Raw genomic sequence first — 15370 nt, forward strand, 5'->3', positions numbered from 1 at the left:
ACACACTCAAAACCATAGAAATGGTGGTAGACTTTAGGAGAAACCCTCCCATACTACCACCTCTTACAATACTAGACAACACAGTATCAACAGTAGAGACGTTCAAATTTCTAGGTTCTATCATATCACAAGACCTAAAATGGACACCTAACATCACAAACGCCATCAAAAAAGCACAACAAAGAATGTTCTTTCTGCACCAACCCAGAAAGCTCAAACTGCCCAAGGAGCTGTTGATACAGTTCTACAGAGGAATTATTGAGTCTGTCATCTGGACCTCTATAACTGTCTGGTTTGGTTCTGCAACCCAACAAGGCAGACACAGACTTCAGAGGGTAATTAGGACTGCAGAAAAAACAATTACTACCAACCTGCGTTCAATCGAGGACCTGTATATTGCATGAGTCAAAAAGAGAGCTGTGAAAATATTTACAGACCCCTCACATCCCGGACATAAGCTGTTTCAACTCCTACCCTCAAAACGATGCTATACAGCACTGCACACCAGAACAACTAGACACAAGGACAGTTTTTTCCTGAAAGCCATCACTCTGCTAAACAAATAATTCCCTCAACACCGTTCAACTATTTACAAAGTCTGCACTACTTATTAATCTTCTCATCACTCCTTATTACCCACCCCTCCCACTTGTGACTGTATGACTGTAACTTAGTTGCTTGTATCCTTATGATCTATATTGACTGTTTCCTAGTATGATTTGATTGCTTATTGTACCCTATGACTATTATTAATTGTTGTACCTTATGATTCTTGACTCTTGACGAATGTATCTTTTCTTTTATGTACACTGAGAGCATTTGCACCAAGACAAATTCCTTGTGTGTCCAATCACACTTGGCCAATAAAGAATTCTATCTATAGAACAGCAACAGCAATCATAGCAGGTGCAAAACAGAAACTTACCTATTTCTGTCACCTTGTTGCTAGTCTAATTAAATTGCAGCTAGTAGAAAAACATCCTTATTAAGAATACTTCTTATCTGATGATTACTAGTATTTTATTTTAATAAATAACTGTCACTAAGTACTGTTGCTTAGATACTACAGGAAAAAAAAGTAATATTAGGCTCATTCTGGTTTATATTTTACCAAATGCATGAGATACAGTGACTTCTGAATGGATTACAGCCAGTCCTTATTCCTGAGTTTAACTATGCATTAAAGCTGCAGTGACTCTAAAAGATTTGACTCTATGGATTTTTAAGAAGGAAGCATTATTGTGTGTGCATGGTCCATGTGCATTGTGCAATAGGTAGAATAGGGTTCATAACTGGATTGATGGTGGGTTAGTAAGCAACATGTTTTCCAAATGCTTTAGGCAAATGCCCTAATTGTTTGATTTATAATAAGCCAGAATTACCAGGGCACAGCACAATATCTCAAAAAGCATTTTTGTTCTGAAGAAGCTCAAGCTGCTATAAATGCTTTCCCTTCACCCATAAGTGTGCCAGCGTGAACAAACGTTTTCATATATTGAGTCATCAGTGCAGCTTTAAAAATTATACTCCTTAAAATTGCCAGCTGTGAACCTTTTATTTTTCCCTTTCTCTCTCTTTAAAAAAAAAAAAAATCCAAACTAGGATATGCTTAAAAATGTAGATGGGTACAAAAGGACATTCCAGGAAATCCACCGAGCTCAGTCTGTCAATGGAGTCCCTATTCCGTTAGAGCAGCTTGATGATATGGCTGAGAGGTAAGTCCGGATTAATTCTTGAATGTTGCAGTGATAAAGTGTTGTCTGTTTCTGTTAAAATCAGTGTCTGGTTTTCAAAAGGGGGTTTTAACAGCAGAGAAAACAAGTGTTCCACACTGTAATTATCCTTTCTGGTCACTGACACGATTGAGAAAAATACTTGAAAGTAAATAAGCTATAAATTTTGAAAATGCAATACAATTGTTCGTTGTTGTTGTTGTTTGCCACCTAGCAGAAGGCAAAACATTGTGTAACAACATCATTGGGAAATGTTTTTGGGAGCTGAGAGAAAGAAATCACTGGTTAATTAAAAATATTTTAGTTTACAATTCTTTTCAGTGTTTATTGGAAAACAAGCTCTATATAATGCGCTTTTCATTCTGTGTGAACGTGTTTAGAACTGAAACAGTGATTCATACCTTTCTTCACTTTAGAAACCTACTCAAATAGTTTACTTTTGATTATTAAAGAGCAGGCTACAGAATAAGGAAAATTCAATATTTAACGTCTTCATGTGTTGCAGCTTTGCAGCGTGAATTGTAATTTTATGCTCATTGCATGTTTCTGTATTTAACGATGGGGTAATTCATGTCTAGGTTTAATTTTGTTGCCTCTTCATCTGATCTCCATCTGCTGAAAATGGAGTTCTTGGAATTGAAGTACCGCTTGCTGTCACTCTTGGTCCTGGCTGAATCAAAATTAAAATCATGGATTATCAAATACGGAAGAAGAGATTCTGTTGAGCTGCTTCTTCAGAATTATATGGCAAGTTTACCATGGTTTATGAATGTGCACTTTTAAGAAAGAAAATATATGAACCAAAAGATATCACAGCTAATATGATAATATAGTGTTATTTTTTCCCCAAATATACTCCTGGATTGATTTTAAACAGGACAGAACTGTAAGGAAATAGGTGGGCATGTAGCTTCCCACATTGTGGTGAGTCAAGGCACACACTCTGTCATATTTTTATCATGTAGGCAAGGCAGGCTACATGAAGCACGTTGCAGATCACATTCCCTAGAACAGAGCTGGTCACTCAGCAACAATACTTAAATTTGTGTGTGTGTGTCTGTGTTTATTCTGTTCTTATTGCCTCAGGAAAGTGTTCAGCTTAGGGTAGCCTGAACCCTTTAGGGAAGGATTGGTAAGGCAAGTAACTTCAGAATTTTATCAGTATTTTACATAACATACTATTTATTCTTTTGGAGACTGGGACTCAAACTTGATGGTAAATATAGATAGTCCTCGACTTATAGCAGTTCATTTAGTGACCATTCAATTTATGGCCATTTTTCACACTTACGAACATTGCAGCATCCACGTGGTCACATGATCAGAATCATCAGAATTCAGATGATTGGCAACTGGTTCGTATTTACGACGGTTGCAGGGTCCCGGGGTCATTTGATCAGCTTTGGCGACCTTCTGGCAAGCAAAGTCAATGGGGAATCCAGATTCACTTAACAACCGTGTTATTAACTTAATAGCTGCAATGATTCGCTTAACAATGGTGGCAAGAAAAGTTGTAGAATGGGGCAAAACTCACTTTTTTCACCTAGCAACATAAATTTTGGGCTCAGTTGTGGCCATAACTCGAGGACTACCTGTACTTCTTTTACACACAAAAGGTTCTTCTTCTACACACAAAAGGTTCTTCTTCATTCCACAACATCATCTATTAGAACTGGAAAATACAGCTAGTCCTTGTTTTATAACTATTCATTGAGTAACTGTTTGAAGTAATTAAAGTAAATAAAGAAGTGACTTTCAACCAATCCTCACATTTAGGATGGTTGCAGCATTTCTGTGGTCACGTAATCAGAAATTGGAAGCTTGGTGACTGGCATGTATTTACGCCTACGGTGTGCCAGGATTATGTGATTGCCATTTGCATCCTTCCCAGTCAGCTTTGGACATGCAAAAGTCAATGGGGAAAGCTGGATTTGTTTAATGACTGTGTGATTCACGTATTAACTGCAAAAATTTGATTAGTAACCATGGCAAAGAAGACCATAAAATTGGGTGCAACTCACTTAACAACCATCTTCCTTAGCATTAGAAATTTTGGTCCTAATTGTTGTCATAAGTCAAGGACCACTTGTACTCTTCTCTTAAAATTTAATTAGCTGCTGTCTGTCAGTACAGAAAGTATTTAACTAGCCCAACCTTTGCAAAAGACAATATTACATGTCTGATATGCCTAATCTTCATATCCAATAGGATAACTGTTCCATATGTTGAATGCCATTCATTATAAGTTAGGTAAAGTAGCAGGATAGCAAACAATTTAATTTTCATTTATTTTGATGAGAGCTTACTCGAACTAACATGAATTGAAAACTTTGCTTAGGAGTAAGTTTCTTTATGCTTATCTGGTCCATTCAATTCCCCTTCTCAGTGGACTGAAACCATTTAAATCTTCAATTAGTCATTAGCTCTTTTGTAATGCAATGGAACAACTTGCCTCCAGAAGTTGTGAATGCTCCAACACTGGAAGTTTTTAAGAAGGGACTGGGCAGCCATTTGTCTGAAATTGTATAGGGTTTCCTGCCTGAGCAGAGGATTGGACCAGAAGACCCCCAAAGTCCCTTCTAACTCTGTTTTTCTGTTTTTCTGTAAATATAAAGCAGCAATTCCCAAAGACACAGTTGGGTACAGAGATGGTATTCAGCAGGTTCTGACCAGTTCTGGAGAACTGGTAGCGGAAATTTTGAGTAGTTTGGAGAACCAGTGATAACTTTCCCTCAAGAATGGGGAGGGAATGGAGATTTTACAATATCCTTCCCCTGCCACGCCCACCAAGCCATGTGATGCCCACCAAGCCACGCCCACAGAACTGGTAGTAAAAAAAATTGAATCCCACCACTGGTTGGGTAGTGTCTTAACCTAGGCGATATAAAAGAGTATGCAATTTTTCAAGTTCTCTATCACTAGAACATTTTACTGTATCAGATGAAACATAATTATAAGAATGGAAAGAAGGAAGAAAATCCAGAAATCTGATTAGGCTCCAGTCTGTCTCCTGCTATGGGCTATATTCATGGGCTCCTGGTCTTTCAAGGTGCAAAACTAAATGTTTAACAGAATATAAAGTATTCTTCTCATGCATATACATATGGGGAAATGAGAAAGGTTGCTTTTCAGAGTTGCATGGTTAGTATTTTAGAGATCTCATACATTTGCAACTTGGCCTTTTTAAATCAGTTTGAAAAAATCGTTAGTTGGAACTTTAAAAAATCATATATTATTCTGTCATTCTCCTATTAATCACATAGTAGTAATTAAAGTTTCCTTTGGTGCTCTCTCACTGCTAATAGATATTTTCACTAATATTTTGGCCTTTTAATTTTGGGGTATTTTAGTGCAAAATTGTAGCCATTGCATATTTTTCAAGAATTGTCTGACATAAGTAACACAGCTGAAGTACCATGGTGAATAATAACAAATTATTTAATGATCTATGATTACTAAAGTTTATGTTGATATCTAGACTTTTCCAAATTAGATAAGGTTAATCTGTTACCAATGGGACCATGTTTGTTCAAAGAAATGAATGCTGAAGAATTCCATAAATCTTATTCTGGCCACAAAGTATGCATTGTTGTATTACGGCCTTCAACTTGCTTTGAACTTTTTGCCAAGTATACGCAAAGGAAAAGATTAATTTTATTTTCTTATTGTTGCAACTGATTTAGATCTTAAAAATAAATACTACAGATTGATTTAAAATATCTGTGTCAATGTTGATCTGTGTCAGTATGATTTAATGGTGCACAAAACAGGTATGAAACCTGTTTCTTCAGTAAAGCTCTCATCCTCTTGTGGTCTTAGGTACAAACCAAGTATTACATAAAGTAGACTGCATGCTAACAACCTTCTTTCTCAACTAAATGAGCTACTGGGAAGGGGAAAAGTTTGGAGCTCTATGTACACTTTGGGAAAGAGAAGGACAAGATGCATGGTCATATGCTGTGATTAGCTTTTGCATGAGGGTTTAAGAAAAAGAGCTGGTAATATTATCTGAGAGGTACGAAGGTTCAATTTAACTGATTTATTGGTAAAAACCTATGCACAAGAATCTTCTCAACTGCTTCCCATTTAGCAACTACTTAGTTAGCAACCATTCAAAGATACCATGATTTTAAAAAAATCATTTTCTAAACAATGCTGCATTTAAGACCAATTTTTGCCTGCCTGATAACAAGTTTCGTGCGAAACTGATTAATATCTGGTCAGCTTCAGGCTGCAGTGGAAACTGGCAGGCGGGTTTTAATCCACTAATTAAAGTCACACAGCTGAGTTTATGAACTTTTGGTTAGGTCTTTTTAAGGAAGTGCTGTGCTGCAGAGAATAACAACTCAAGAAAAGATAGCTTGTTTAAACAATCTCTCCACCCTGTAAGGGACCAAGTGTTGGGTGTGGGGGGTGTGTGTTGGGGTTTTGATTTTGTTTTTGGGTTTGAAAAAAAGAAAGTGGGATTGGGGGGTTGAAGAAAAAAAGAAAAAAAAAAAAAAAAAAAAAAAAGGGGGGGGTGGGGGGAAGGGGGAGGGGTGTTGAAAGGTGGTGGGGGGGGTGGAAGGGGGGGGTGATTTTTGGGGTTTTGGGGGGGGGGGGGGGTTGTGTGGGGTGTAATTTTTATGTTTTATTTTTTTTTTTTTTTTTTTTTTTTTTTTTTTTAAAGTGATTTGGTTTTTTGTTTAATTTATTTAAAGAGAAAGGAAAATGTGGGGGTTTTTTTTTTGGTTGATTTTGGGTTTTAGTTTTAGGAGGATTGGGGGTGGGGTTGTTTATAGTTGGGGGGGTTGGGGGTGGGTGATTTTTGGTTTTTTTGGTTGTGTTGGGGGGGGGTTTTTTGGGGGGGGGGGGGGATTTTTTTTTTTTTTTTTTTTTTTTTTCACACAGGGAACTGTAGGAGGGAGCCATGTGTCATTTATCTGTATAAGATCACAGCAACCAGTGATCTACATAGCATCTGTTTTCTCTGTCCCTTTCTCTCTCAGTTGCATGTTCACTTAGCAACCATTTTGCTTAACAACCAATGGTTGTTGGAATGAAATGCAGCTCCTCAATGGAGAAAGGATGTACTAATTGCACTGGTTCAATAGAAGTAGAATAAGTGAGTGGTCTTTTTGTAGGTTTGTAGATTTGTTACCATCATCCTCTACCACTCCCGGATATTCTTTTCTTTTCTTTGGTTTTTCTGGCTTCATAACTACATTTTGGATTTTGTATCTGTATCAGTCTGGCTAATTTCTCTTCTGTGAGCATTTGTATCCCGAGTCAATCAAACAGTGTTAAGGCCAACTTACAGGTTCAGGTGCAATTGATCATATGACTGCTGCATTAGCTCCTGTATGTTTTATGAAAGATATTTACATTTTCAAAACACAGACAATCTGAAAATAATGTCACACTTTTTTATGTCTTGTTTGTAAGGCCTATGAACCCATCAGGACAAGGAAGCATATTCTTCTCTCTGTTTAAAAGAGCAGTCTGGGGAAAAAATCTGGATGACCACTAAGGTTAACAAAGAGATTCAGGAAACTGCTACTGTTTACTCCCTTCTAATTTTGCAGACCTGGGAGCCTAGCAATCAGACATACATTTTGCTGAATTATAATTAGATTGTGTATGAGAAACTTGTTTAGTAATAGAAGGCATAATTTGCATGTAGAAAATCTCAGGTTCATTCTTTAGGTTTCTCTGCCTAGAGTCCTGGGTGGTTGTTGACATCTTCATTGACCTTCATGAGCCAAATTGATCAGTGGTCTACTTCTCTTTAAGCTTCCCTATGATGATGAGGATTTTGTCTTTGAGTCAGTCTTTATTTTTGGTGACTACATCAACAAGTCCCTGCAGTTTTCTAGGCAGCTTCTTCCTAGGGCTAAGAGAAAATGACTTGCGTCAAGTACACTTTTCTATTCAAAGCAGATCTCCATGCCCCCAGTTCAACGCCTTGATTAGTAGCCCAAACTGGATTTCATAGATTAATTTGCTGTACTATAATTCCACATTATCCTTAGTTATTTTTTTAATAATTAATTTGGACATGGTGACAATGAGGTTAATATGAGGGGCATTTTTGCACATGGAAGATGAACCTGTAAGAAAAGCTTAATAGGTATAGTAAACTTTTTAAAGGCTATTTTCTTATCTTATTGGAGATTTTATTTTTCTTCTCCTTTTTCAGACTGTTATAGAAAACAACAAATTTTTTGAGCAGTATGAAATTACATACCAGATCTTGAAAAAAGCAGCTGAGATGTATGCCAATGCTAATGGCTCACGTAAGTAGAAGTCTATTTGTTCAGCATTATTCTTATTGTTAGATCAAGTAGAGCTGTTGCTAAGCAATTTGGAAAATGACAAAATTAGAAGCCATGTGTATGAGAGCAGATGACATGAATAACCACATGAAGGTATTTCAGAGCAATGATCCTTTCCTAACGTGGTAAACATTTTTCTAACATTCTTTTTTATGGATGTGAAATTTATAACCATGCTAGGAGACATATCCGAATGCACCAATTATGTAAAAAATATTTAGATTTCATGTAGCTTTTTATGATATGTGTCAACATTGATTTCAATATTAATCCAATTTCAACTTTGACAGTTTGTTTATTCTGTTTCCCATCTTCTTATTTAATCAACTGCAACCATCTTTTTAGGGTGATGAAGGCCATGCTCTTCATCCCATCTCTGCAATGAGTCAAATCATTTTGGCCACAAATGCTCTCCTTCAGGCTGGGAAAGAACACTAGAGATTGTCAAAGCATATTTAGTTTAGTTTAGTTCACTTTATTGTCATTGCACCTCGTACAACGAAATCTTCAGTGCACATCATGACCATGACCATGAAAATAAACACAAACACACATCCTTCACCTTTCACACATTGAACCGGAAACCCCCGACACCACACCAACACTGCACTATACAGCAGAATTCAAAAGAGCTACTGCCCTGGGATAGAAGATGTTTTTCAGCCTATTTATATAAGAGGTTTTCTTTACAAAATGGATTGGCTTTACTTAATGACATGTTAAAGCAGTGTGTGTCCCTGAAGGCTCATCACAGCTGCTTTGATCACTACCCCAGTTATCTCTGCAGATGTACCCATGCACGGATAACTCTTCCATTTGGGCCACCAGTGAAACAAATGGTTTGTGAAGGCAACCAGAGAAAACATTTCTGTCTGAGATGTTTTAGCTCCTGGAACTTTTTCTATGGCAATTCACTTTGCAAAGTGGCCCTTTGATGTCTCAGCAGAGCCCTTCAGAGCTTTCCAATACAATGCACAGTGTACTTAAGTACTAATGCCCCTTATAATCTAGGACAGTGCTGGCAAGCCTTTTCGGCACCAAGTGCCCAAACTGAAACATACGTGCATGCTCACACCGGAGCACCAGAAACCCAAAGAGCAGCTGGCCATTGTGCATGCATGTGCCGGCCAGCTGGTCTTCAATTGCATGCTGGCCAGCTGGTCTTCGCGTGTGACGGAGCACCAGAAACCCAAAGACCAGCTGGCCAGATTGCATGCATGCACTGGCCAGCTGGTCTTCAGGTTTACGGCACTCTGGCATGTATGAAGACCAGCTGGCTGGTGCGCATGCACGTGCCGGAAATGAGAAGATTAGCTGGCAATAGCACATGTGCCCACAGAGAGGGCTCTGTGTGCCACCTTTGGCACGCATGGCATAGGTTTGCCATCACGGATCTAGGAAGAATGTTTAATCACTGTGGACTTTGTTTCCCCAATATTGCACAGATCTGCAGTAAGGTGCTGCTATGCTTAAATGTCTATGCATGTATGTTAAGGGTCTCCAAATTCTTCAGCTCATTTACCCCTTCATGAAGTTTTAGATTGTTGATCAATCCCCAAGTGCTGATTATATGAAAATGAATAAATGTTGCTAATAGTAACATCAACCCTTTGGATAATCCCATTGACCCTTGGAAATCGATACTGATCACTTTGGAGAATTCTGGTGTGTGTGTGTGTGTATGTGTAATGCAACTAAACACATACTTTTGTTTCTTCATCTTAAGATTACATTTAATAGTAGAGATGGTACATTTATCAGCAATAAGTAAGCTACTACTACTGTATTTACCTTCACTGTACTCTCATAATTGTTGTATGGTTAGGGATAATGTCAATGTTGCATGACTTAAGTAAAAGAATCACTAAAATAACATACATGAAACTGTACTTGTACTCATTATTTGTATTAAGATTGTATTATGATTAGAGCTTGTTTGTTCTTAATGTTATTTTATATTGGGATTTTTCATTTGATGCAAGATATATGTTAAAGCCTCAATGCTATATTTCAGCGGAAGAAATAGAGAACATAACAAAGTTCATGAATGATACAACAACACAGTGGAGGCACTTGTCAGTTGAAGTGAGAAGTGTTCGGAGTATGTTAGAAGAAGTCATTTCTAACTGGGATCGGTATAGCAATACAGTCACCATTTTGCAGGCCTGGCTGGAAGATGCTGAAAAAATGTTGAATCAGCCTGAACATGCTAAAAAGGTAAGAAACATTTGTTGCCTTAAGTACTTTACCATGTATTTGTTCGATATATATCCAAGAACTGTGGCAACAGGTTGAACTGAGAGGCAGTAACTGTCTCAACTTGATCCAGTAAGCCTCTACTTCTGAAATATGACTACCATTAATTTATTTATTTGTTTATAAAATGTATTGGCTGCCCGTCTCACCTCAGGGTAATTCTGGGTGGCTTACAGTCATAAAAGAAACACACTCAGAGACACATACACACAGTATATTGCCTAACTATCTGAGTCCTCATTTTACTGATCTCGGAAGAATGGAAAGATGAGTCAACCTTCAGCTGGTCAGGATCAAACTCCTGGAGTAAGTAGTGAGTTAGCCTATAGTAGTGCAATATACCACGACAAACATAATCCAATTACAGATGGGGAGAGTGGGGTCAGAGTGGGGAGCAGGTGAGATCTGTTGTTAACCAACCACTTCCACTATGATGCTCCCCCATTGGGGCCCCAAGCTAACCTGCAGAGCCAATCCTGTAGGTCATTATGAAATGTTGGGATCAACCTCATATTCAGAAGCAAGATGTTCCAGGGAGCATGTTCAATGGCAGAGAAGGCCCTTCGCTGGACCCCACTAGCCAGAATAATTGGCTAAATGGGCCCACACCAAACCATTACTTTCTTTTTCTCCAAGTCTCAGCCTTTAGCCCAGAAGCTAAAAAACAGATTGGGAAAAAAAAAAACCTGTCTTCATGCCTAGTTAGTAGTATAAAATGAAGCAAACCCACTTGATAATATCATACATTTTTAGCACTTTTTTAATATAGGAGATACAGTTGTTAAAGTATCTTAGGTTCAAAGCATTTAGGGAAGATATATGCAACTTGTGCTCCTCTACATATTGCTATATGTCAGCTCTCAGTATTTCTCACCAGTGAGTGACCTTGCTAGCTAGAAGCATCAGACGAGACTTTATAAGGTCTTACTTTGATCTTTAAAGTAAATTGGCAGGAATCTCATCTTAGGTAAAAAAACAACAACCCTGTTGTGTTATATTCCAAATACCTACTTCTATTTGCTTCTAAATAGAAGAAGCGTTTATGTGTCTTTCAGGACAAGAGCCCCTGCTCAATATGCATTGCTGAGGTCTATATCAGGGGTCCCCAACTCTTGGTCCATAGACTGGCATTGATCCCTTGCATGCTAGAAACTGGGCCATGCAAACGAGGAAAGCCCCATCCACAGGATGCAGGCAGTACACAAAACCACACCCTCCTCTGGTCCACAGAAAAAAACCCTCTCTTCACGGAACCAGTCCCTGGTGCCCAAAAGGTTGGGGAGCTGCTGGTATACATAAATAGGAAATGCAGAATAGTTAATATTGTTTCCAGCATCTGTAAACTGAGAGTATCCATGCAAATGAGAAGGCGACTTATTTATTTTATTTATATTTCATGTTGGTGGGGAGGAAATTCCATAGCATGGGGGCCACAGCAGAAAAGGTAGTTTAATTTCCTGAAAAATATTTAGCGTAAAGGATAAAGTGATCATTGCATGCTTATAATAAGTGGAAATGGTGGGGGAGGGAATTAAACATTCATATAAGCATGATTTACAACTTTTTTTCAGCAATATTACCTATGTTCTTCCTAGGATTTCTTCCGGCATTTACCACAATGGATTCAGCAACATACTGCAATGAATGATGCTGGTAATTTTCTGATTGAAACCTGTGATGAGACTGTTTCCAGAGATTTAAAACAACAATTGCTCTTGCTAAATGGACGATGGAGAGAATTATTTATGCAAGTTAAACAAGTATGTTTTTGAAGGCTTTCTTCCTATAGTTACAAACCACTGTTGCACAGCATTATGTTAATAAGTAATTTAGTTTTTCAATTTGAATAAAGATTTGTACATCACTCATTCTATTTTCTGTGTGAAAAGAAAAACCCACATTTTGTTAAAAAAACAAACAAACCAACCACTTAAGAATTATGTTGAATGGAATTTAAACTTTTGTCCCTTCTGTGGTTAATGTTCTGACCCTTCCTTACTTCTATATTGTTTTATCCATTTTCTGTACTTTCACAGTATGCTCGGGCTGATGAATTAGACAGAGTAAAGAAGGAATATTTGGATGGAGTAGCTGCCTTGTCTGCTTTCATTGATGACGTAAAGAGGAAAATCCAAACACATTTAGAAGTGTCCTTTCTAAATGTAAAGTTATTTGTCCAAGAAATGGAGGCAAGTTAATTAGAAGCTGGGCATTATTTTTATGGAGCACTGTGGCAGATTCTTGTTCTGCTTTTTTGGAGTAAGAGCATTTTTAAGGATACTGGGAGGTATCCTCATAGTTCTTTTAACTGCTATTTCACTTTCCTGCTTTGACTTTAATATTCTTTGTTTTTTGTAAACCATATGCCTCTCCCTGTGCTTAAGTGTTAAACAAAAATTTCCAGTGTGAACTATTTAAATAGAATTGTTATCACCTTCCAACACATTGTTTCCAACATTGTTTTTTTTAAAAAAATATTTTAGCAGTATAGAAATGAATCTCTAATGAATGTTCTAATAAAATAATTTCACAAAAATATTGCATTAAAAACCTTCAAAGTTTCCAACCTAATATGTATGCTGCTTAAATAGTTATGGTATGTTGCATTTAATATGTGTTGCCACTAATTAATGCAACTGAAGGAAAGGATGCTAATTCTCAGCCTTCTCCCTACAACTAATAGGAGATTAAGCTCCATTTCTTAAAAGCCTTGTATTTTTACACATAATTATTTGTAACAAAAATATTACAGGATATTAAACAAAAAGCACTCATTATGGAATCCCAGTACAAGATGATAACAAGGACAGTACAAGTGGTTACCAAGGAAATTTCACAAGAAGAAGTCAATGAAATGCTTGCAAGAATGCAGAGAATCAAAGGACAGCTCAGCAAGGTAATTACTATTCAAGTAATTTTTTTAAATTACTCTAAATTACCTCCCGCTAATGAGAGAGATAAGGGTGGAATTGATTTATGTTTCTTCCCTGTATTTAATTATTCTGTCCTTCCCAATTCCTTTAGGGATAGCCCAGAGACTTTCAATATGTTCCAACTATGAAATAAGTTTAAGGAAGACATTATTCCTTCTATCCATCTATCCATGCCACCCACCTACCCCTTTAGGAACTGCAATTATACATAATGTATCAGGTATTTTTGGAAAAACAAAAGAAAATAAAGATGACAAGAATAAGAAAAAGAAGAAATGGAATGTGTATCATATATATACAAGAAGGCTGCAAACCTTGAAATGAACAAAAAACATATTGTGTAAATATTTTCGATACATACACTGAAGTCTTCACCCAAACGTCCCCCCCACAGAAGCAAATTTGTGGGAACTACAAAGAAGGAAGATATTCATTTTACTAGGGGTGCTACATACGATCACCACTAGATATCAGAAACATTCTATTTATGCAAATATACCCAGTGATATATTGGCTATGCAGGTAGTCCTCGTCTAGTTACTGTCTCATTTAGCAATCATTTCAGTGATGACAGAGATGAAAAAGAAACTTTAAGACCAATCCTTGAATTTCCAACTTGCACAGGTCTGTAAAGCAAAGGAAAGCTGAAGTAAAAGATCATAAGCATAGTTGCAAGTTTTACTTAGAGACCACTTCACTTAACAACTGATTGGCTGGTCCTGATTTTGGTTGTTAAATGAGGACTACCTGTATTTGAAAATCAACATAACATTAAGTAACTGTGTTAATACTTGAAGAGATTTAGCTTTCATTAAATAGATACAGTATGTACATATGTATATAGAAAGACAGGTACACACATATATACCAATGTACACAATCGTATCTGATCATTTTATATATTTGTGTGTGAGAGATTTGTGTTTCATTTTCATCCACGGTTTTTAAAATATTTCTGTTGGTATTAGGTTAAGGAGACCTGCCCAGTCATGCTCTTTGATTCACAAGAATTACTTCCTCATCTTGAAGAATTAGAAAAACAAATTACACATTTTCATGAATCTCTTGACAAGATCAATGAAATTATTTCTGTATTGGATCCTGAAGCCCAGCCTGCTCATGTTTTTAAACAGCAACATCAGGTATTTCTCATGCTAATGCTCCAAATATGTTTTGTTTTAGTATTTATTTGGAGAAAAAGTATGTCTAATTGATCTCTTGAATAACTTTCAACTTTAAACAAAATTTTAAGTGATTTCTAAGTCAAATAGTTCCGTTTTACTGGACTGTATTAAACAGGAAGTTGAAAAGGGGGGGAGCATATACATCCATGTCTAACATGCAGAAGCTCCCATAAATAGGGATTCTGGCAATTCAGGAGGCTAGGAAAAATTATGGGAGAACTTCCAAAGACAGTAAGCAATTGTGGGCTGAAATTTTATCTATCTGAAATATCTGCTTGGCAACATATGCAACTGAAACACAAGTTAATCTTGTTTCAGTACTAATTCTCAAGAATCATTCAAAGCAATAAATGTTAGCTGGGTAATGAATTATAGCCTTTAAATAATTAAGTTGCAATAGTGTAACATTATTGTACCAGGTGAAAAAATTAAGTATTGTTTTATAGAAAATAAAGTAGGAATAAAAGAAACACTGCAAAGTTGTGAATTCTGTTTATCTTACTGTCCAAAATATGCTTATTTTAATATTTTCATCTTTTTAAAGGATCTAGTGGCTTATCAAGAAAACTGCAAAAAAGCCTTGTTATTAATTGAAAGAAATAGTCAAATTATCACAAAGATTCTGGCTTTAAGTAAAGTGTTAAATCACTTCAGTTTTTCTGCACTTCAGAAGAAAGTGGTAGAAATTCAGGCTGCTTTTCAGGTAATCTTTTTCAATTTCAGGAATGTCACTAAATTTTTAACAATATGAAAATAATTGTGGAAAAAAGCCAATTTGACTAAGGCATATTAAGATAAAGTAACTAAACTAAAAACAATAATTCAAAATAGCCTCTGATAAATGTTATTGTAGAAAGAATAATACAAATAGTAACAAATCCAAAGAGATGATCTGCAGAGCTAAAGGCACAAAGTATATTCAGGGATCGTTGCAAACTTTTTTAAAAAAC

At 36.7% G+C, this 15370-nt stretch overlaps 1 protein-coding gene across 7 annotated transcripts in view; it reads left to right on the plus strand.

The window, feature by feature from the left end:
* SYNE1 (spectrin repeat containing nuclear envelope protein 1) overlaps positions 1 to 15370 on the plus strand; it is a 292109-nt gene that overhangs the window by 66212 nt on the left and 210527 nt on the right. For all 7 annotated transcript variants that reach the window (XM_087969930.1, XM_087969959.1, XM_087969939.1 and 4 more), the window contains exons 13-21: positions 1603 to 1715; positions 2312 to 2480; positions 7912 to 8008; positions 10062 to 10264; positions 11899 to 12063; positions 12340 to 12492; positions 13056 to 13199; positions 14205 to 14378; positions 14965 to 15123. In XM_087969930.1, coding sequence (XP_087826056.1) covers positions 1603 to 1715; positions 2312 to 2480; positions 7912 to 8008; positions 10062 to 10264; positions 11899 to 12063; positions 12340 to 12492; positions 13056 to 13199; positions 14205 to 14378; positions 14965 to 15123 — 1377 coding nt within the window. The remainder of the gene's footprint in view (positions 1 to 1602; positions 1716 to 2311; positions 2481 to 7911; positions 8009 to 10061; positions 10265 to 11898; positions 12064 to 12339; positions 12493 to 13055; positions 13200 to 14204; positions 14379 to 14964; positions 15124 to 15370) is intronic.

The sequence above is a fragment of the Notechis scutatus genome, chromosome 1, assembly GCF_049901735.1.
Source record: "Notechis scutatus isolate UNSWTSFEM ecotype Mainland chromosome 1, rNotScu1.2, whole genome shotgun sequence".
Lineage (NCBI taxonomy): Eukaryota > Metazoa > Chordata > Lepidosauria > Squamata > Elapidae > Notechis > Notechis scutatus.